Source organism: Colletotrichum tamarilloi (genome assembly GCF_030869305.1).
Source record: "Colletotrichum tamarilloi strain Tom-12 chromosome Unknown Scaffold_1.1, whole genome shotgun sequence".
In the NCBI taxonomy this organism is placed as follows: domain Eukaryota; kingdom Fungi; phylum Ascomycota; class Sordariomycetes; order Glomerellales; family Glomerellaceae; genus Colletotrichum; species Colletotrichum tamarilloi.
The window spans coordinates 1,192,079-1,213,562 of record NW_026849384.1 but is presented as its reverse complement, the minus strand read 5'-3'; the positions used below and the strand labels follow the sequence as shown (position 1 = coordinate 1,213,562).

Below are 21,484 nucleotides of genomic sequence, written 5' to 3'. Positions count from 1 at the left end.
GCTCCTGCCTTGTAAATGATATGGCCCTGTCGTCGTCGTCTCCTGATATATAAATGAACTCCTTTATCGTCATCATGCTCTTTCTTTCCTTTCCCTCCTCAGCTTCATTGCTTTCCGACAATCATCACCATCCTCACCATCCTACTCCTCACTTACACAAACCTCATCAACCCACACCCACAAACAATCACACAATCACATGCAACAATCCAACATGTCTTGGGCAGGTCCAAACGGTAATAACAATCCTTGGGGTCGCCCAGGTGGCCCTCAAGGCCTCTGGAGCTTCATCCACTCCCTCGACCCCAACATGCGCGCCGGCGCCGGTGTAGACCACTCCACCGGCCCCGGTCCCTGGGCAAACTTCCCCCCAGGCTTCCCCTTCCACGGTGCCGAACACCCCTTTGGCGGCGGCCCCGGTGGCCCTGGCGGCTGGGGAGGTCCCTACGGCGGTTGGGGTGATTTCCGCGGTGGATTCGGTGGTCGTCGCCGCGGTGGCGGTCGATGCGGCGGCAGAGGTCACCACGGACGACGCGGCGACATGAACGACGGCGAGGGCGAGGTCGTCGACGAGACCATGCGCAACGCAGACGATACCCCCGAAGAGGGCGACTTCTCCGACAAGGAAAAGGACGACTCCCCCGATACCATGCGTGACGGTCCCAACGAAGACGGCCCCGAGCACGCAGGTCATCCCCATCCCCACCCTCACCACCACCATGGCCCCGGCCGCCGCGGCGGTCCAGGCCGCGGAGGTCGCGGAGGTCGCTTCGGCGGTGGACCCCCCGGCGGCGGATCCGATCCCTGGGGCGCGCGCCACAGCAGACACGGCCACCACGGCCACCGGGGCCCACCACCTCCCCCCGGTCCCCCGCCCCCCCTTCGGCGCACCGCACCCGCCTCCACCCCCTCCCCCGCCCTACGGCCACAACCCAGCCGGCACCTTTGATTTCGCAAACTGGCAAGAGTGGCTGAACCAGTTCGCCGACCACCCCTTTGCCCAACAAGTCCGCGACTGGGCCACCCGCTTCGGCGGTCTCAACAACAACGCCGCCGGCACCCGCGATGGTGGTGCGGCCGCCGACAACGACAACGCCGACATGGACTCGGCATTCACGCCCCCCGTCGACGTCTTCTCCACGGACCGCGCCTATGTGCTGCACTTTGCCCTCCCCGGCGCCAAGAAGGAGGACGTCGGCGTGAACTGGGACGCCGACAGGGGCGAGCTACGCGTCGCGGGCGTGGTGTACCGGCCCGGCGACGAGGACTTCCTGGCGACTTTGGCGTCCGGGGAGCGGAGGATCGGAATGTTTAGCCGGTCTGTGCCGCTGCCGCCTCGTACGCGTCAGAATGCTCCTGCTGCCTCGGAGAGAGGGGAGGAGATTGACGCGCTGGCTATCACGGCCAAGATGGAGGATGGAATCTTGGTGGTGACTGTGCCCAAGGTCGAGAAGGAGTGGACTGAGATTCACAAGGTTGACATCGAGTAGGAGAGTCAGATATTTGCTGCTTCTTACTTGAGAAGGAAGCTTTCTTTTTGGTGGAAACGGTTGGATGTAATGGAAGCTTCACGGTTTATGATTTTGGAGTTTGGGATATTGTGAATTTCTTGAGTTTGGCTTGCATAAGTGCTTTTTTGGTATTAGGGTAATTAGATAGCTTCAACAACCGTTTACGCCATTATTGTGGTATTGTTCCCCCGGAAGTAAAAGTGAAAGTGAATTGCTCTCACGACTAAGGTACTAAGTCGACGATTCAAGGTAACTGGTATTTCTGAATAAGCCAACATCGCAGTATTATGAACAGCAACCAACGTTTGGTTTCGCGGGGTGGGCTCTCTGAGCTTCATACCACCAATTGTCCCAGTTGAAAAAAGGTCAAGGCTCAGCCATATTCAAGCTCCTCCATCCGGCCTCCATCGCGCCCATAACATGGCTTTCCTAACCTCCTATGGAGTTACTCGATCTGATGCCATATTTCGAACAGATAAACCTGCGCAGGTAGTGCAAAAGCGGACAGACTTGGTACGAATATGTACGTATATTCCAGTGGTTCTTCTCTTACCTGATCCAACCTTCTAGGAGGAGTGGAAATTACTTTGACCCAGCTCCAGTCGTCATCTCCGCCACCAATAAGGGCAAATAAGTAGCTTGTTCATCCTACTCAACCCTTTGGGAGGGGTTAAAATCGCAGTGAAAGCTGTGAGGTACTCAGTCAGCACATGAGCCCGCTTCTCACATCCAACCCTTTGGGAGGGGTTAAAATCGCAGTGAAACCTTTTTCGACCTCAGTCACGCACATCCAACCCTTTGGAGGGGTTAAAATCGCAATGAACCTAAGGATCCGTGAAATACCTAATGCAGCACAAATGCCGAAAGCTACCTAGGTACCTACCGTACCTAGTGAGTGGCCAGCTCGTCAGCCTGCTTCTCATCTTCATCCCCTTGGGGGGGGATTAAATTGCTGTGCAGAGCCCAACCTTGCACCTTGAACCGCCAGATTTATGGTCAATCAGCTCAGCCTGTTGTCTCCGGAGGCACGCCTCATCCATCGCATCCAAGGTAAGGTACCTTTCTTGGCGCCTGTTCAAACTTCACCATGCTCCTCCTCAATTCCGCCTCAAAAAGCTCCGTGGCATGACTGTCCGTAACTCATCGGCCATCACTTACATCCTCCGAATTGAATCCATATCTGTGGCTTGATTTCGAATAGAAGGTTAAATGGTGGTTTCTCAATGGCCGACAGATCTAACAGTTCCGCCGGCGCCCCCTAGAGAGAAAGCGTAAACAGCGAACGCCCTGATGCCAAGGAAGCCCAAAGAAAAGAGATCCTGACTCCGGACTCTCGTGCCGGGCGGTAGGCTTCTCGGGCGGATTGAAGTTATTGGTGACTCGCTTGAAGACTTTAATGTTCCTATATTCGAGCTGGGGAGTGCAAAACACGAACATGGTAGAATATCACAAAATTCTCTAATCTTGAAATCATTTCTGCGCCATTTTCTAACCAGGATGACGAGGTAGAAAAAAATAGAACTTCATTACACACAATGAGATGAATGATGTACGATAGAAAAGGGAACAAACTTGGCCGTGTTAAGAGATACGGAACACTGGAGGCGATCACAATCAGATCCTATCCATTAGATCCTACCTACTTCATCTAGGATATGTTATGTTATGCAGTCGAGGAAAGGAAACATGTCTGAAAAGGACAACCACAACAAACCCACCAATTTCTAATAGACCATCTTTAGACGATTTCGCTACAATACACAATACGTAAAAAAGAAAACAACACAATCCGCTTTTTCCAAGATATAAGGTAAGACTACTTTAGACACCACACACAGACACCCACCACCCAGACAATCCTCAGTCTCACCAATACTCCCTCGCATTGCCCTCAAACGCAAAGTTAAGCAGGACGGCAATGAACAAGGAAGCGCAGAGCGCGCTAGGCCCCCACTTGTCGTAAAACTTGGCCGCCTTGCGGTTGCGGATGGCGTTGCTCCGGTACAGGTAGATCACGACCGAATAGCAGAGCGACATGATGGCGAGGAGGGTGAAGACGCCGGCCACGATGAAGGACATGGGCGTGGGCTTGGAGCCAAAGTTGAGGAGCGTGACGGCGACGGTGCCGACGTAGATGGAGTATTCGAGCTATTTTTTTTTTGGTTGTGTTAGCAGCTGTTCGGGGATTTCTTGTTAAGAGGATATGAGAGACTCACCCATCCGAGGAAGGTTCTCTCGGCGGCAAAGTACACCTTGGGTTCCACGCGGACCGGCACGTAAATCTTCTTGCCCTTGGGGGCCTTGAACCTTTTGGTTTGAATCGGCCCCGAGCCGAAGAGCGTTGTTTGCACTTCGCGCCTAGGGATCACAGAACCACGGGGGTGCGGCACGGCCCACTTGAGCACATCGATGGCGCGCTCGCCAACCGCTTGTGCCTTTGTAGAGGCAAGCGCCTTGTAGTAAGTCCAGCCTCCGACCCGTCTGGCTTCCTCGAGGGCCTCGTCGGCGTCGTACTCCTCGTCCGAGTCGTACAGAAAGTCTTCGTTGTCGACGGGGGCAATGGTATCGACGGTCTGGCCTTCGACATCGAGCGCGGTCCCGCCGTTCCTGGCAGCTCCCTGACCACTCGACTCTCCGTTGGTGGCACCATTATTGCTGGCTACCAATGGACCCTCCTCGTCATCAGAGTCTAGCTCGTCATCCTCGTCATCATCTGATGTAGTGGTAGTTGCCGACTGGTTGGGTCTGTGGATTCCAAAGTCGTGCGTAACGGGCTTCCGGATATCCACGTCCATCTGCGGCATCCAGAAGGGAAGCAGGTTGATGCGGTCGGGGAAGAGGCAAGCGACTCCGTGAATGAACTTTGAGAACTTGGGCACGGCCTCCACAAGATGGCTGGAAATGAGCTGGCGAACCCATTCCGGAGGTTCTTGGCCGAGCTGCGTCTGAAGCTTGACCTCGAGAACGGCGTAAGGGAAGCGCACAATGTCTTCGGGGGGCAGTTGCGAAAAGGGATAGTCGATACCAATGTCCATACGTCTCCAGTTGTCACCGGACCTCTTACGGCCGTCTAGGTTGTCCTCGCGGACCATGGTCAACTCCGTGTCGAGCGAGATACGGACTCGAGCATCAGCGGGAAGCTGGAAGGCGGTACGATTGTAGAAGGATCTGCACACCGGCTTGTATCCCTTCTTGAGAGTCGAGTACTGGACCTCCTTTGCGAGTCTCTCGTCCTCGGCAATCGCCTTCTCGGGCTTCTTGCCCTCCTTACGCGCCTTTTCGAAGAGAGCGGCGGGGAGCAGCTCACCGCGCATGTAGGCGTTGACGTTCTTCTCCTTGACCGAGAATCGCGCCTTGACGGATTTCTCCCCGGTCCAGTCCTCGCGATGGGTCTTGCGCTCGACAAAGATGTTCTCGCTCTGCATCCCACCGTACCATCTCAGGCGGATGGCCTCGGCACCCTCCGTCTTCTTCAGACGGCCCTCGTACAGATCCCAAGTCTCCGGGTTGTCGTAGTAGATGGACGTGATGGCCGAGTCCTGGATCTCAAACTCCTTGCTTGCATTAAAGACAAGTACGGGCAAGTGCTTCAAGATGATGAGCTTCAGCTCCGTCACGTTGTCTGGGTGGACCCAGTACTTTGTCGTATTGCGAACGAAGCTTCCCTGAGAGCCGCCGGCTGCGCTGTCACCCTTAACTGGGTTTCCTCTCGTCCTGACCAGATCGTACAACTTGGAAAGCTGAACTACGGAAGCGTCATAGTTTTCCTTGTAAAATGGTTTCGCCTTGAGTCGGGTGTCGAAGACGGGCTTGAGGTGCCAGCCAGTTGTTTTCTATGCCTCGTCAGTGATCCGCCCGAACGTTCAATGTCGCAAGGAATGCCTCACGTCATGCTTCTTAATAATCTTGTAAAAACCAGTATAGTTGAGCTGGACAAACTTGGCAAGATCGTGGACATCGGCAATAATGTCGCTCAAGTCCTCCTCGAGCAGCATGAACTCTTCCTCACTAGGGCCCTCCTCGCGGGGGCCGCGCTCGACGAGACGATTGACGACGCCCTTGACCTCGCGCTCGCTCACGGCAATGCGCCTCGAGATCTCCATGGCCTTGACCTGCTGCTTCGTATGGACCTTGTCGAGCTCGGCCTCGAGCTTCTTGACGAAGCGGCCCTCATCCTCCTCGGACCACTCGCGCTTGCCGCCCTTGCCCTTGCCATTGCTATTGTCGACGGGTGTGACGGGGCCCGTGGCGGTCTTGAGGTCGGCCTTGAGGGCGTCGTAGTCGATGTAGTACCATTGGTACTCGCGGATGATGCTCGAGCGGAGCTGCTCGCCGAACTTCATGACGACAATGCCGGGAGGGGCGCGCCAGGGAGATTCGCTGGGTGCTAGACTCGGTCGCCAAGTTCGTTCCTGCGTCTTTGTATCGTAGACAATTAGCATGAGGATTCGGGTCTCGAGAGAAATGGCATCATCGGTATGGGCATAGCCAGGCAGAAAAAAGCAAAGGAGGCTTAGTCGAAGAAACGCCCAGAATTAGTTTGCCTTTTGGGTAATGGAATTCTTGAGGGGGCTTGCTTGTTGACGATGTGGAGTCGAATTGAGGAGATTTATTCGGATAGAGGTCTCACCTTATGCAGCTTTTGCGCCGTGTAACCGACTTGGGCGAAAATGTTCCAGATATTGGAGAAAAGTATGAGAGGATTTGGGAAGCTTTCGCCTGTCGCGCGGTCGGGTGTTGCAGGCAAAACAAAAGGCGATGGAATGCAAGGCGGCGGCCGATGGTTACGAGACAAGCTTCGGACAGGGGGCCCTCAGACGGGGGGCCGCTACCTTGGTACTGCCTGCAATGTGCTGAAGTTGCCAACCACGTTAACTGAGTGACACCGCACGGCCAATCCTCCACTGCTCTAGGGTACCTGACTGTCCTTCAGCTTCTTATATTACCTTATGTTTTCTTACTTAACTCCCTTCATTTCTAGATTTCTTTTCGTATCTGCAGGACTCAAATTCGGGATTCAAGCGTTCTATCTCACGAGGCATGTAAAGAACGAGAAACGAAAAACGTGGGAGCTGGCGCATCCGTCCTCTCCTGCCATCGTATCTCCCTCGCAACTTTCGAGTCCTTTAGCGGTCCTGACCCAGTAAAGCGCGGCTCCAACCCGGCTTAGCTCCAGGTAGTCTGGTGGTCCCAGTGGGTGTCTGGCTCCAGTTTCCGCTCGTACCCAGAGCTAGCCGCAGGGGGGGGGGGCACGGGGGTATCAATTGGCCAATTGCGAGCAGCAGATGCGCACGTGCGGCAGACGTCACACGGTGGCCCAGCTGTTGCTGCAGCTCGCAGGAGGGCTCGACCTGGACGGCTTTTTTTTTCTCGTTCGGCGGATGGCGGGGTCGGCGGGGGATACACACCGGCGCGGACACGGCAAAAAAAAAAGTTCTACGGACTAGACACCCGGTCGATATCGAAGGATCCTACCGCACCACGGACCTAGACACCCCTACCAACTCCGGCACACCGACCGGAGCAAAAGCCGTGTCTTTCGCCGAACCCCTTCCTTCCGATCGAGGTTTTCTCTCTCCCCAGACGAACGAAGCTCCCCCACACTCAGAGTCAACATCCCTCGACTTACCCCTCCAAACCACCATATACATACAACCATGGCGACACCGATCGACGACTCGATGCAAGCCCGCATCACAACAGACTGTCCCGACGCAACCCGCGAAATCCTCCTCCACGCCTGGAGCCACGACACCTCCGCCCTCAAGAAACTTCTCCAGGAGCCCGGCCAAGCGAGCTGCCAGGACCCGACGACCGGCGAGACGCCCCTCCACGCCGCCATTCGAGCTTGCGGACCTGCTCCCCCTTCCACCGAGAATGAAGCCCAAAACGGGGATGACGGCGAAGCAGGCGAAGACCTCCAGGTAGAAGAGGCAAAGGAAACAGTCCACGAGCTCTTCCTCTCCGGCGCAATCTGGAACGACGTCGACAACAACAACGAGACACCGGGCTGTCTCGCCCTCCGCCTCGGCCAAAAGGGCCTCTATAACCTCTGCGTCGAGGCCGGCGTGCGCGCCGAGATGCTGTTTGGCTTGTTGGACGGGTACGAGGCGCTTTCTTCGGGGGGCTCGGAGATGGACGAGGATGAGGTCGAGGCAGCCGTCGAAGGGACCGCAGACGCCAACGACGTTGTCATTGAGGACGTACACGATGCGGAAGAAGCTCCAGAACTCGTCGAGGCACCAGCACCCGTCTCAGGGGAACAGCAGCAAGAACCCAAAACGTTCCAACCCCCCGCCGTCCAGGACCCTTCCCTCAACTCGGAAGAGTACCTCGCCTCGAACCTGACCTACTCCTCCGGCAAACTCGTCGACGAGGCCGGCAACGGCGTCATGATGGCGTGGGAGACGGAAATCATGCGCAAGAGCGTCGACGCCCTCATCCCACCACCGCCACAGGACTCCTCTGACGCCGATGCCTCTGCGACATCAGGCAAACGCATCCTCAACATCGGCTTCGGCATGGGCATAATCGACAGCATGTTCCGCGCCACATCCCCCGCCCGCCACCACATCATCGAAGCCCACCCCGAAGTCCTCGCCGCAATCGACAACACCACCAAAGCCACCGCAAACCCAGACGACTCGATCCCCCCCACCTTCGGCGCATCATGGGAATCCTCATCCCCCCAACCAGGAGCCTACAAAATCCACCGCGGCAGGTGGCAAGACATCGTCCCCCAGCTCCTCGAAGCCGGCGAAGTCTACGACGCAATCTACTTTGACACCTTTGGCGAAGACTACGGCCAGCTGAAGACATTCTTCACGGAGTACATCCCCGGCCTGCTCGATTTCGAGGGGCGCTTCAGCTTCTTCAACGGTCTGGGCGCCGACCGGAGGATATGCTACGACGTCTACACCAAGGTCGTCGAGATGCACATGGCCGACGCCGGTCTGGACGTCGAGTGGGACGAGATGGACGTCGACATGAAGGGTTTGGAAAAGGCTGGCGCCGGCGAGTGGGAGGGTGTCGTGCGCCGGTACTGGACTTTGGATAGTGAGTTTTCTTCCTCTGGGTGTACTGATGCCTCGACAATACTAACAGGTGATAGAGTACCGCTTGCCCACATGCACGTTCATGGGCTGAAAATAAGTAAAAGCTGGGATGGGGGTAGGAATGCTGCTTGTATGAGCTATCTAGTAGGTCTGGTGGACATAACCGTAGAACCAGTGCAGATAAGACTTCCTATCAAAAAGAACCCCCAATCTAACAAGACCTCGCTTTTTGTTTAATCTCGTTGCCTCTTCAACCCGTCCTCGTGTCTTGGGACGACTATGTGAAGTTCTCGGGGTGGAGAATGCCAGCCATGTTGCCGTTCTGGACTCTCTTAAGGGTCAAGGCGGCAATCAGGGCGGCGCCAACACCACTGCCGTCCTCTGCTGCGAGAATCTCAACAGGATCCTCCTCCTTAGGGTTGGTCTTAGCAGGCCAGTCGAGAATCTCGCGCAGAGCCTGGGCGCCACGGGCCTTGAAGTGGGGGTACTTGTTAAAGACCGAACCGTCAGCACCGACGTGGCAGTTGTCGTAGCCCTTCTTCATGCAGATGGCAGCAACACCGCAAGCCGAGAGGCGGGCGGCACGGGTGCCAATGAGCTCAGCAAGGCGGCGGACCAGCTCCAACTCGGGTCTGGTGGCCTTGAGGTTCAGCTTGGAGAGGAAGAGGTCGCTAGTCTCCTGAAGGTTCTCGAAGGGGTCGCTGTATCGGGTTAGCATACTAATCTGGGGCAGTCTTCAAGATTAAGAAAACTTACTCCTCAATGGCGGACAGGAACGAGGAATCCAAGGTGTAGGCCTTACGGAGCTTGGCAATGTCCTGGTTCTCGAAGATGTGCACAGACTTGTTATCGTGGAGGTCAACAAGGACCAGGCGGAAGATCTCGCCCAAGTAGAGACCGGCAATCATCTTCTCAAAGGCCTGCTGGCCGGGACGAGGAGAGTCCTTGTCGATGATGATGTCGTAGGGGGTACGAGGCAAGACCTTGTGCTCGTTGTCGAAAGCACCCCACTCGCAGTTGATGGCCATGGGGGTGTTGGGAGGCAAGTTCATGTGAGCAAGCTTGGGGATGGAGCCGCAGTCCTCCATGTAAGCAGCGTTGCAGCCAGTGCCAAAGATACAGCCAATCTTCATCTTAGTGTCGGTGTAGGCAGAGGCAATCAGGGTGCCAGTGGTATCGTTGATCAGAGCAGACAGCTTGATAGGGACGTTCTAAGCGGGAGTTAGTTACTAGTGCTTCATCTGTGCTCAAGTAATCTTATCATACCTTGGCCGCCAGAGCAGCCTCAAGGAAAGGGACAACGTTGTGACCCTCAACTCCGGCAATATCGAAACCCTTGGTCCAGCGCTGGAGGATGCCCTCATCGATGTAGTTCTGGGTGGCAGGGTAGGAGAAGGTGAAACCCAGAGGAATCTTCTGAGATTGAGGGTGATCGGGGTGGTGAGTCTGGATGAACTGAGCTAGGCAGTCGGCAATGTACTCCCACAGCTCCTCTGACTGGCCGGTCTTGAGCTCCTCGGGCATGCGGTACTTTGACTGAATGATGTCGAACTCAGACTTCTGATCCGTCAAGGTGATCTCACAGACACGGAGGTTGGTTCCGCCCATGTCGAGGGCAAGGTAAGTGCCGGTCTCGTAGCCATCAGGGAAGGACATAACCCAGGTCGGGTTCATGGGCTGTAGACATAGTTAGAAAGGTGCTCCAAATGCCAACAAATATTCAGGTCGCAACATACGATACTACCGCCCTCGACACTCAGACCTATGCTTCAAGTCAGTTCCATGAAAAACTTCAATTTCCAACAGGTGTCAACTTACCCTTGTCCAGTTCTGTGATGAAGTGCGCGCTGATCTGCTTGAGCTTCTCAGTCGGAACGGTGAATTGCTCCTCGAGCTTCTTGACCTCAGCCAGAAGATCCTTAGGCACATCGGCCATGGAACCTAGATTTTCACACATAGTTAGCGGACATGAATGTGTTGAATCTGTAGATGTGTGTTCTTGCTTTGACGTGATGGCACAAAGATATCGGTGTGGTGGTAGGATCTCTCCCTTGTAGCGGGAGCAATCGCTCTGTCCACCATCGTGACGGTTGTGTGAAGCTGGCTGTAAGATTTTGGTGTCTTGCCACACTTGAGCGTGACAACGTTTGGTGGATGGGTATCACAAAATGATTGTGTTCAGGAAAACAAGATCCAGAATCGAAGCTCTCGAGACAAAGGGCAAATAACAACAAGCAATTGATGTAGCGGTCAACACAAAGGTCTGGAGGGGAGACAAGCAGCGCTTGCCAGCTTCTTTATAACTAGACAGTTGCAGTCATCGGAGAAAGAAAGCTGGGGGATCAAGGTGGGGGAATGTCTGGCAAAGTGAGACAAGGTCTTCCACCTCAACGCTGGATGGCTTGAGCTTTTCCCAAGAGAGTTGCTTTTGCTTGACAAGCAAGGTACCCCTCTGGCTTGGGGAAGCTCCGGCCACCGGGAAGTGCTGCATGGCGGTCCAGCCTTGTGGCGCGTCATCTCCGAATGGCAATTGGCCGTTCCAGCCGTCGGTGGGAGGCAGGATTGGATGGTGGTGATTGTGATGGTGCGAGCGGGACGAAAGTTTTGAGGGTGAGGCGTTGAGGATGACTTGGAGGGTGGGACGACACCAGCGGAATGGCGTACAGTGCGCAGTAGCTTGAAGACCATATCATCTCGAGAGCTGTCTCAGTCTCAACGTGAGGCGGCACACCATTTCATTTTTGCATACAAGGCCATCGTGTCGCCCTTGGGTATTTTCAGGAGTCCAAAGGTAGGGAGAAGGAGTAAAATGAAGGGGGAATCGCAGCTGCAAAACTTACCCTTCCTACTGGGCGGAACCTTGGGACCGAGACCAACCATTTTGACCGAAGCTCTGACGGATGGCGGGGTAAAAGTTGATGAGGGGTAGCGATTGAGCTATAGGTGATGATGGGTGCAGCAAAATAAAAGCTGTCGGAAGCTGCGTAGGGATGTAGGCCAAAAACACACGATAAGTCTGCTTGGTGTTGTGTTCGTTGCTAGGTGGGTGGTGGTAGGCGGTCAATTCGCCAGAGGTGAAGTGCGTCGGGTGAGGGAAGTGACGTTGAGGGAAAAGGTGAATGGGCGTGGATCATCTGACCGAGAGGGAAGGAGGTGAGGTAGGAGGTCAAACTCGGGCGGACTGGACCTTGTCAGGACTGGAGATCACTCACTCAGCACCACTGCACGCTGCTGCACTACTCCGTACGGTTACCTTACTTTGTGGCCCCCTTCCTTTCGACGAGTCGAGTCCCCCGAAGCCGCTGAGGCACATCTCCGATGGGTCATCCAATGTCTGTCTACCTATCTCCTTACTGGTATATCCGTATGAGCCTTAGGTACCAGGGCAGCTCAAACTCCAAAAACTGCACACTAGTTTTCTTGGTACCTTTTTCTCTGTTGTCCCACTGGTCGCGGGCCAGAGCCGCCAGCCCGCGTCTCGCTCGTCCAAAGGTTACCACGAGATTTGCAGCGGTCTTGCCATAGCTGGGATGGTCAAGGTAGATGGCAGCTAGCGGTGGACCCCTAGGGTTGACCTGAACTGACCATAGCTGTCTACTAACCTATCTCCGATGGCATATCTCACGTGAAGGAGATGCTGGAAGAGTGTGTTCCCACATACCACATCTTACGAGCACCTGAATACAAGCCAGGAGAGTCAACATCCCGGGAGAAACGGACTAGAAGCACCGGAAGCGCCGTTCTCAATTGTTCCCAAAGCCCGGAGGTTGCGGTGCGTGACGTCTTGTTGAGGGACAAATGGCAGCTAAGGAAAAGAGAGTCGGTAGCTGTCCACCCCACCAGATGCCAGGAGCCAGTCATCATTGGCGAATTTACAGATATGGAGCCCCGTGTGATGAAGTATCCAAGTACCTAAGCGAGGAGATAAAACGTGGACGAAGCGCGTGGCTGAAGCTGTCCCGCAGTGGCACCTGCCATTGGTAAAGTGTGGCTTGACCTCCACCGAGGCCGCGCCAGTGCCGTGCCCGTCTCGGACTAACCCAGCCCCGACCCGGCCACTCTCCAGTGAAGTGGAGCTATCCGTGGCCCGTGCGCGCCGTCAAGCAACGTATCCGTAAGCTTTTTGGCTGGGGGTAGCTGTCTCAGGAGCCAGATCATCAATTCGGGCAATGGAGTGAAAGCCCCCAATTGCGTCTCAACAACCGCTTTTCTCCATTCTTGATTCTCAATTGCCGGGAGAGCTCTGTCGATGAGCAATTCCCTCCACCAACCCACATCATGAGAGCCTTCGCCATTGCCGCCGGGCTTCTGAGCCTGCTCTCCCCGATTGTCGCAAGCTCCGACTCGACGACTGCAGCTGACAAGGTGTCAAAGGTCAACCTGCCCGCCAACTTCAAGCCGCCCCAGGTTTTCAAGAACGCCAATCTTGTCCACATTGTCTCCCTCGAGAAGAACTACGTCAAGGAGTCAATCAATGTTCTGATTGAGAACATTGATAAGCAGCCCCAAGATGCATACTACCTGCCCTTCACCCCCGAGCAGATGTCGCGCATTGGAGGCTTCGAGGCCAAGGATAGGAAGAACCCCGAAGCTGGCCCATTCACCGTTGATGCGGTCGAGTATGATCCCCTGAGGTACGTTTTGGCTCTTGGGCACATCGCACACCCAATAGTGCACATGGGTGAACTAACAGGTGCAACAGCGAGACTCAGTACTACAAGATCCAGCTCCCTACGCCCTTGAAGGCCGGCGGCCAGCAGACGCTGAGCATCTCCTACTACCTTCTCCAGGCCTACAAGCCCCTGCCGGCCTCGATCGCCCAGGAGGAGCAACAATTCCTCACCTACGACTTCTCCGTGTACGCGCCCTCGGCCTACGTCACTTCGAAGCAGAAGACCGAGCTCAAGTCCCACTCGTCCAACATCCCCGACTACACCAAGCTGCCTGGCAGCGGCGACATCAAGGAGTTCCCCCAGAAGCAAGGTGCTAAGCTCACCTACGGTCCCTTTGATGAGAAGCCCGCCGGTGCCGTCTCCCCCGCCCAGGTGCGCTTCGAGTTCACCAAGCCCGTCACCCACGTCGCCCAGCTCGATCGCGATGTCGAGGTCAGCCACTGGGGAGGAAATGTGGCTTTTGAGGAGAGATACGAGCTCTACCACCGCGGCGCCAACCTGTCGAAGCTCTTCAACCGCGTCAAGTGGGCGCAGGCGGCGTACTACAACCCCAACACCTACGCTCTCAAGGAGATGAAGTTCCCCCTCAAGGTGGGAAGTGCGGACCCGTACTTTGTCGATGCTATTGGCAACGTCTCTACCTCGAGATTCCGCAGCAACAAGCGCGAGGCGCTCCTGGAGATCAAGCCTCGTTACCCCATCTTTGGCGGCTGGAAGTACCCCTTCACCATCGGCTGGAACTCGGACGCCAAGAACTTTGTCCGCACCGTCGAGGCTGGCAAGTACGTTGTCAACGTCCCCTTCCTCGAGGGTCCTAAGCAGCCCGAGGGAATCGAGTACGCAAAGGTCAACCTGCAGATTCTCCTGCCAGAGGGAGCAACGTAAGTGAAATTTGAGAGAAGTCTATTTTGCTATTCGGGTTCTAACAAAGACGTCACAGGAACGTGAAGTTCTACACTAGCATCCCCGAGTCCTCCATTGTCGACTCTGTCATCAGTGTCCACAAGACGTACCTCGACACCGTTGGACGCACCTCGGTCACCATCAAGGCCAACAACCTTGTTGACGAGTTCCGGGATCGGGAGGTGATTGTCTCCTACGAGTACTCGGTGTCTTCCGCCCTGCGGAAGCCCCTTGTCATCTTCGTCAGCTTTATTTCCCTGTTCGCCGCCGCATGGCTCGTTGGAGGACTGAACCCCAAGATTTCGACCAATGCGTAGATGCAAACGATACCTCTCTTAGACAGCAAGGGGCGGAAGGATGGGAATTGAGTGGGCTTTTCATAGCATTGTACATGTAACATCAGATGGGCATTTCCAAAAAGCAGAACGCGGAACGAAACGGCTTTAGAGAATCACGATTTGGACTGACGAATTGGTCCACCTATGACAATTAAACTCCTCCACGTGAACCCGCCTTCTTCTGACTTTTGTCATCATACCTCCTAGCCCAGCAGGGAGGATCACAGATGCTAAAGTTAGCACCTCCTATCAAGTAGTGCATCCGCAGGCACTTGAGCAGAAGCCTTCGAGAAGAGCATCCCTGCTGTCAAAACCAAAAGACGAGACCGGTCTCCGGGAAAGGGGATGCAGGCTGACGTCGAGGGGCTGACCCGAGATGCGGGCAGGGCAGTGCGGTGAGTGTGGTGGTGTGTGGGTGGAGTGGACCGGACACCTAGCAGTAAGATCTGATCTCGACGCGATTGAACTGCCGTCCAGTCTTTTTATTATACGCGATAGGAACTAAGAGGTGACGGTGGCCTGTAGGGAACTTGTAGTGGCCAGGGAAAAATAATTCCATGGCCCCCCGAGATCGTCGGTCGCCGGGTAAGCTTGTTTGACAGGATTCTGGTGGTGTTTTTATTCTCCGTGGCGGATTTCCTCCCCTACACTGGACAATTCCTTGCTTTCTTTGCAGGAACGGTTGGCGTTTTTGACTGTAACGGTAACGGTCAATGATACCTGTACCGTTTCTTTTAGAGAGTGTTCCCGGATTCAAGAGCCGGGTGCTGGGCAGAGGAATTTATTTGACAGGCAGATAATTGCAAAAGGTTTACTTCGTTTTGAGGCCTTACACTATGTGATTCTGTGACTTGTCAGGCCGCAACTCTAAAAAAGACGATGAGATGTTCTAGACCCCTTCACCCTGCCTCTTTACGAAAGAACCAACTTTTCTTCCCTAGCTAGAACCGTCCGCCCTACCTTTTTTGCTGAGCTGTAGAGAGGTGGTTTTTAGGGGACCCATTTGCCATCTCACGCGGATCAAACTGCGAGGTGGGGAGACCCTGGCTTTCTGGGCGTGGTAATCGGTTAACGCAGCTCTTACAGGCGGTCTAGACACGCCCCGAACTTTTTCTTACGTCCGTCATATCTGGTTGTTCTTGAACAAGGATGGCCAGATCCAAGGTCCCCCAACTCTAACTGTCTGTTCGTAATTGTTCCCCAGCGCAGGTTGGAGCATGGGTTCGGAAACCAGGGCAGCTGCGCCCACTCCCCCATTGCTCATGACCACGCCTGAAAAGCCTGGAAGAGAAAGTAACCGTATGGCGTATTCAACGAACACTGCCCACCAGCAACAAGCAGAATCGAGGAAGCCAGAAAATGCAGCAGACGAAAAAGCCAAGCCGCTTTTCTTACACTATGAATCCTTTCCCCTCCACCGTCATCCAACCAACCAGCACTCGCGCTCGCCAGGGTTTCGGTGAGGGCCGCCGCGGTCCCCGTCTGAAAAGGGCACTTAATCGTAGGTAATGGTGGGATGGGTTGGATGGATGGGATAGAAGGGATGGATGACTGACCGCATAATCCTTGGAAAGCTCGAGTCTTCCCTTCGCCCCTCCACCCCTGACTACTGCTACTTTACCTTGCTTTAGTGAACACACTTGCTTGGAGGAGAGGTCCAAGCCTGACTGACTTGTGGGTTGAAGGGGGTTGAAGAAGAAAATGGGAAATCATAAAAAGGCAGCCTGTCCGCCCACCACCATCGCCGTTCCATTTCCAGTCCGGCGCATGCATAGCCTTAGCACTTGAAGCAAATAGAATCTTCTTTGGGATCTTCTACCTCGTATTACCCAGCTTGTCACCCGATTAGCTGACGACGACCTAATATCAACACCGCCAACCTTATCCAACAAGCGACCACCTACTTCTTCTAATAGCTCACTGCAAAGCACCGACTGGGCCCAGAATCCTGCGACCTACACACAAACCATCGAGCGTACAACTCACCTATCCATCATACAAAATGTGCTTCGGAGCAGGAGGCAAGAAGTACTACTATCAAGAGGAGATCGTACCGACCCGGTACCATCACCACCACCACGGCCATCACCACCACGGTCACCACCACCACCACGGACATTCCCCGCGCGCGAGCTACACGAGCGTGAGAAGGTCGTACGTCGCCAGCAGCCCGCGGGTCAGCTACGTCGAACCCGTCGTCTACGAGAGGACGAGCCGTACCTACCGATGAGTCAAGTCAGTCAGTCAAGTCGGCATCAGCATCATGCTCCAGAAAAGCTGCTTGAACAATCCTAAGCATGTGGGAGCGGCACGAAGCGGGGGGAGTTTAGACGAGGGAACGGCCCATGGACGTTTCAGAGAGTGGGGGAAAGAAGAACGGGCAATTACATGAGACGGATGAAAGAAAAAGAAGGTTTTATTCTTATGAGCCATGGTGGAAGAATATTGCGAACTGCGATAGCGAATATGGGAGGCACTGGTATGGTTTCTTTTGGTTAGAGAGAAAGCTGTCTTAACGCGACTTCGGACAGGCGCTCGATCGTGTGATCACGAGAGTGTGGTATCCCTCGGCTTCTGGGGATCTGGAGTTTCTGTATGATTAATGTGTCTTTTCTGGACTGGGCGGTAATGATTGCTACGAAAGTTTACAAGTTTATATGATATCGGCTCGATCAACAAGCATTCTTCACGCAATGAAATTTCTTCTTCCCGCATCTGGAGATGAATTTCCACCAAGTGCTTTATCACGAATGAAGAAGTGCGCATGACAAACCCATGCGGCTTCCACCGTCTGTGAGCCTCACACATTGCACAGCCGTGCGCAACAGAACACGGGATGAGCGCCTGGAAGTTGCCCGAGTTTGGTGGCATTTGATTCATCAGCCTTATGGGCTTAATTAGGCATTGTGCCTGTAAAAGTGTATGAGCACCTGGTGACAGACGTCCCTCTGTGAAATGTCTGTCACACGATGATGCGATTCGGAGTAAGCCAGTTGAAAGGGGGGGAGCTGTCCACCATGAGGTGGAGGGGAGGGGGACGATTTTCCCGAGTTGTCGCTTAGGGTCCCCGGACGGGTAATGACATCATTGGCGCGACCCCTCCAACCCCCCTTCGTCATCCTTCGCATCATCGTCACCACACCTCCAAAAGTTGAGAGAGAGCTTGTTCTGTTGTACGAGACTGTAGTAAACAGGTGAGCTAGCCGCACAAACCGCCCACCAAACTATAATCTTCGCCGTGCTTCATTGCTACTATCTCTTAAGGATTGTCCTCTCACCACAAGATACTTGAGCTGACCATGAAGGCCCACGCCCAGAGTGGTGGGAAGCTGTCGTGGCCTGCCTCGCTCTCCCCGGCCCGAAGAAGACTAGAGCTTCGAGCTACGAGAGCTACCCGGGTTGTTGCCAACGTACTTTCACTCTCTTGAGTTTAGTTTCTCTCCTGTGATGTGGAATGCCGGCCTGCCAGCAAGCCCAAACTATGACATGAGTGTCTCACTCGGCCCTTTCCTTCATCCCGACTGTGCCGTCGCAAAGGCTTTCCTTCCCCCCATCCTTTCCTCCCCAAAGACCCCTTCTTAAAGTCAACGCAGGACCCTTGTCGCATCGCATCGCGGCTGTCGCATCTTACACTGCAACTTTACTCTTGACGAACACCCTTTTCCTGCGCCGTGCCCCAATTGTTTGAACCAGACAGGCGCACCTGAGTCTTGGCTTCCAAGATCCTGTAGATACCCAGACCCAGCTTCTTACTCGTACACATAACACTCCACCGGGACCAGGTTTATTCCTTCCCACAGCATCCTGGTAGCTCATTCCTCTGAGCTTCGCGATATCATCAGAAGGTACAGCTTGGGTAACAGAGGTACTTTGCTCTGAAATCCAGACAACCGCCATCATGTAAGTGAGATCCGCTTCACACAACATCACCCATCACCACATAAGCCAAAATGCGACGCTGGTTCTCCCCCCAAAATAGCGACGAGTGCCATGGCATCGCCATCAGCACGAAGCCTTTGAGCATTTCCGCTTCAGTGGTCCCCATCACGCCTCCTTCTACGTCTATACACAGCCATACCCACCAAGCTCGAAGCCCTTGACTGACACGCTCACAGGAACCGATCACTTTCCATCAGATCCAACCACCGCCGCAACGGCTCCCAGAACAACGGCGCCTCCAAGCGCGCCGGCTTCTCCTTCAACTCTCTCCGCGGCAATGTCCAGCCCGAGCTCTCGCGCAAGCTCTACAAGATCATCAAGAGCGAGAACAACCTCATCAACGCCCACGAGACCGCCGGCCGCGAGCGTACCTCCATCGCCACCCAGCTGTCCGAGTGGGGCGAGCAGACCAACGACGCCGCCGTCTCGGACGTCTCGGACAAGGTTGGCGTCATCCTGAGCGAGCTTGGCGAGCAGGAGGAGCAGTATGCTCACTCCCTGGACGATGCCCGCGGTGTTTTGAAGCACATTCGCAACACGGAGAAGAGTGTGCAGCCGAGCCGCGATGGCAAGGATAAGATTGCCGACGAGATTGCCAAGCTCAAGATGAAGGAGCCCCAGAGCGCGAGGCTCGTAGTTCTCGAGCAGGAGCTTGTCCGCGCCGAGGCAGAGAATTTGGTCGCCGAAGCCCAACTGACGAATATCGTACGAAACCATCCCCTCTAGCCTCACACCGATCATTCGCTAACAAGAAGGACAGACTCGCCAGAAGCTCAAGGAAGCGTACGAAGCCGAGTTCGCAGCTACTATTGAGAGGGCCGAGAAGCAAATCATCCTTGCCAAGCACGGCCGACGGCTTCTTCACCTCCTCGATGATACCCCTGTCGTACCAGGCGACGAGCGTCCCACATATCACCACGCTCAACAGGCGCGACAGATTCTCAATGACGCCGAGGATGACCTGCGTGACTGGCGCCCAGAGCAGGACGACTTCAACGCTGCACCGTCCGAGTCTGTGTCTAACACCCGGGGCACCCAGGACGCGGTACACGACGAGGACGCTAAGATCGTAGCTGGCTCGGTCCCTGGTCACCAGGCAGTTTCGGAGAAGGACACCGATAGCATTGTGAGCAATGGAACCAGGCAGACCGAGTCTGTGGCTGCTCACTAGAGCGGTAAGGGGATTCGTCGTGCGATGCTTTCCAGTTTGTATGAAGGATATCAGGACGGACAGGCTGGAGTTGGAGATGTTGATGCTTGCATGTAATACCATTCTTACGGTCGCGCTTTCATGGAATAAAGATAATTGAACGAATCACTTTCGATATTGAGAAGGTATTTTGTAGAGTGACCATATTCTAGTTTTTTCTATTTTTGGTTCCTCGTCCTAACTCGTTGTTCATGTCTTGCCACCGCAACTTTGGGAGAGATCGCGCCTAGTATTTGTCACTCCCCAGTATGGAGGGAACCACGGAAAAGAGAATTATTCTCGGCTTGGCTGGTCAAATGCATGAATGCCGTTCGTGAGAAATCAGTTGAGGTACGTTGGTATGTGAGGATGCAGGCAACAGCAGGCAGCCGACCCCGCTCTGTGCGACGCCCAACACGGTTCCATTGGAGAAGGACGAGGTTTATAAGTGGTGTGGTCGTCTGTACGCCGCCACTCCCACGAGGGGTCTTTTTTGGCAACCGTCACCTCCAATTATCATCTTTTTCATAAGAAGTTTTTTTCTTTCGTTTCTACGAGGTATCGCCAAGAAAGGAGAAGAAGAGGAAGAAGAAATAATAATCATGGACTCAACCACGACGATTGACGTCTCGACGTACGACAACCAGCTCCAATGCCCGCTCTTTGGGACTTTACCGGGCGAGATCCGCAACGAGATCTTTGCGCTGGCGCTGGTGCAGGTCTCGGAGGAGGAGGGGGATACGGCGTACCCGAAGGACTCGTACTGGTATCGGCCTGGGTTCACGGGGCCTAGGAAGAGCAGTAGTAGTTTGCTGAGGGCGTGTAAGCTGGCGTATGTGGAGGGGCAGAAGGTGTTTTTGAGGGAGTTGGAGTGGGCTTTTTGGTTTGGTATGTTTTGTTTCCTCTTCGTCATTTCTTTCTTTTTTATTGTTCCTCCTGTGCCCCTGTTTGGCCTCTGCACGAAGGTCTTTGCGGAGAATTTGACGTGGTTTGAGTTGTATGGTCAAGGAAACTAATCTCGTGTATGAAAATCTGCAGACCGCGGCCCGGAAGGAAGAACGAGAAACCACGCCTGCGAGAATTTCTTCTCCGCCCTGACGGAGCAACAGGCGCGCGACCTGACCAAGGTGCGCTTCTTTACGCAGATGTACTGGCTCGAAGACGGGCGGAACCTGGCGACGCTGTTTGCGCAGCCGAAATTCCGGCCCGAGGTGTTGACGATTACGGTACGGTACTCGGACTGGTGGCACTGGGAGAGCGACGAGCCCTTGAGGATGAAGGAGGATTGGTTGCGGGGGTTCCGGGGGCCGAAGGGGTTGAGGGGGTTGAGGGTCGAGTATGAGACGCTTGTGGGGAAGAGGGAGGAGATGATGGGGATTGTGGGGAGGAATAAGGGGTGGAAGTTGGTCGTTGGAGGTGGTGGTGCTGGGAGGGATGATGGGAGGGGAGGGGTGGAAGGGGAGAGAGAGGATGGAGAGGAAGAGGAAGAAGGGTATTTGAGTGCCGAGGGGACGGAGTTGGTGGAGTGGACTTGGACGGGGGCGAGTAAACTCGGCGGGCAGACGTGGGCTCATCACGGGGAGGGGGATACGGTTGAGTATGTTGTTGTTATGGATACGTGGAGGTTTGTCGAGGGGAGGATGAGCGAGGAGGATCGGGCGAGGAGGGTGGAGAGCCGACCGTTGTATTCTGGGTATGCTCATCCGCATTATTTCGGGTGGAGTGAGGATGAGGATGAGGAGGTTGAGGATGAAGAGGATGATGAAGAGGATGAGGATGAACAGGATGATGATGACGAGGAAGAGGGAGAGGATGACGAATAAGGGTATACCATGATCTGGCGGGTACGAATGGCTCCGGGTTGGTTGGAGGCTCT

At 54.8% G+C, this 21,484-nt stretch overlaps 8 protein-coding genes across 8 annotated transcripts; 6 read left to right on the top strand and 2 right to left on the bottom strand.

Moving 5' to 3' along the window:
* Nucleotides 1–214: 214 nt before the first annotated feature.
* On the top strand, nucleotides 215–1,490 carry CTAM01_00409 (uncharacterized protein; the record flags this gene model as incomplete). The annotated part of the gene is made up of 2 exons (XM_060516461.1): nucleotides 215–866; nucleotides 937–1,490. The coding sequence occupies 2 exons, from the start codon at nucleotides 215–217 to the stop codon at nucleotides 1,488–1,490; spliced, it is 1,206 nt and encodes a 401-aa protein (XP_060389087.1).
* Nucleotides 1,491–3,377: 1,887 nt separating this feature from the next.
* On the bottom strand, nucleotides 3,378–5,953 carry CTAM01_00408 (VTC domain-containing protein; the record flags this gene model as incomplete). The annotated part of the gene is made up of 3 exons (XM_060516460.1): nucleotides 3,378–3,659; nucleotides 3,728–5,344; nucleotides 5,399–5,953. 3 exons carry the CDS (start codon nucleotides 5,951–5,953, stop codon nucleotides 3,378–3,380), a joined length of 2,454 nt encoding a protein of 817 aa, XP_060389086.1.
* A 1,215-nt stretch (nucleotides 5,954–7,168) lies between these two features.
* On the top strand, nucleotides 7,169–8,657 carry CTAM01_00407 (arginine N-methyltransferase 2; the record flags this gene model as incomplete). The annotated part of the gene is made up of 2 exons (XM_060516459.1): nucleotides 7,169–8,567; nucleotides 8,623–8,657. The coding sequence occupies 2 exons, from the start codon at nucleotides 7,169–7,171 to the stop codon at nucleotides 8,655–8,657; spliced, it is 1,434 nt and encodes a 477-aa protein (XP_060389085.1).
* Nucleotides 8,658–8,843: 186 nt separating this feature from the next.
* CTAM01_00406 (hexokinase) lies at nucleotides 8,844–11,446 on the bottom strand (the record flags this gene model as incomplete). Its single annotated transcript, XM_060516458.1, has 6 exons — nucleotides 8,844–9,267; nucleotides 9,323–9,777; nucleotides 9,833–10,243; nucleotides 10,303–10,328; nucleotides 10,385–10,507; nucleotides 11,407–11,446. The coding sequence occupies 6 exons, from the start codon at nucleotides 11,444–11,446 to the stop codon at nucleotides 8,844–8,846; spliced, it is 1,479 nt and encodes a 492-aa protein (XP_060389084.1).
* Nucleotides 11,447–12,844: 1,398 nt separating this feature from the next.
* On the top strand, nucleotides 12,845–14,459 carry CTAM01_00405 (ribophorin I; the record flags this gene model as incomplete). Its single annotated transcript, XM_060516457.1, has 3 exons — nucleotides 12,845–13,200; nucleotides 13,269–14,120; nucleotides 14,180–14,459. The coding sequence occupies 3 exons, from the start codon at nucleotides 12,845–12,847 to the stop codon at nucleotides 14,457–14,459; spliced, it is 1,488 nt and encodes a 495-aa protein (XP_060389083.1).
* Nucleotides 14,460–16,482: 2,023 nt separating this feature from the next.
* CTAM01_00404 (uncharacterized protein) lies at nucleotides 16,483–16,710 on the top strand (the record flags this gene model as incomplete). The annotated part of the gene is made up of 1 exon (XM_060516456.1): nucleotides 16,483–16,710. One exon carries the CDS (start codon nucleotides 16,483–16,485, stop codon nucleotides 16,708–16,710), a length of 228 nt encoding a protein of 75 aa, XP_060389082.1.
* A 1,720-nt stretch (nucleotides 16,711–18,430) lies between these two features.
* CTAM01_00403 (sphingolipid long chain base-responsive protein LSP1) lies at nucleotides 18,431–19,590 on the top strand (the record flags this gene model as incomplete). Its single annotated transcript, XM_060516455.1, has 3 exons — nucleotides 18,431–18,540; nucleotides 18,596–19,124; nucleotides 19,180–19,590. 3 exons carry the CDS (start codon nucleotides 18,431–18,433, stop codon nucleotides 19,588–19,590), a joined length of 1,050 nt encoding a protein of 349 aa, XP_060389081.1.
* A 620-nt stretch (nucleotides 19,591–20,210) lies between these two features.
* CTAM01_00402 (uncharacterized protein) lies at nucleotides 20,211–21,431 on the top strand (the record flags this gene model as incomplete). Its single annotated transcript, XM_060516454.1, has 2 exons — nucleotides 20,211–20,496; nucleotides 20,647–21,431. 2 exons carry the CDS (start codon nucleotides 20,211–20,213, stop codon nucleotides 21,429–21,431), a joined length of 1,071 nt encoding a protein of 356 aa, XP_060389080.1.
* Nucleotides 21,432–21,484: the final 53 nt, after the last annotated feature.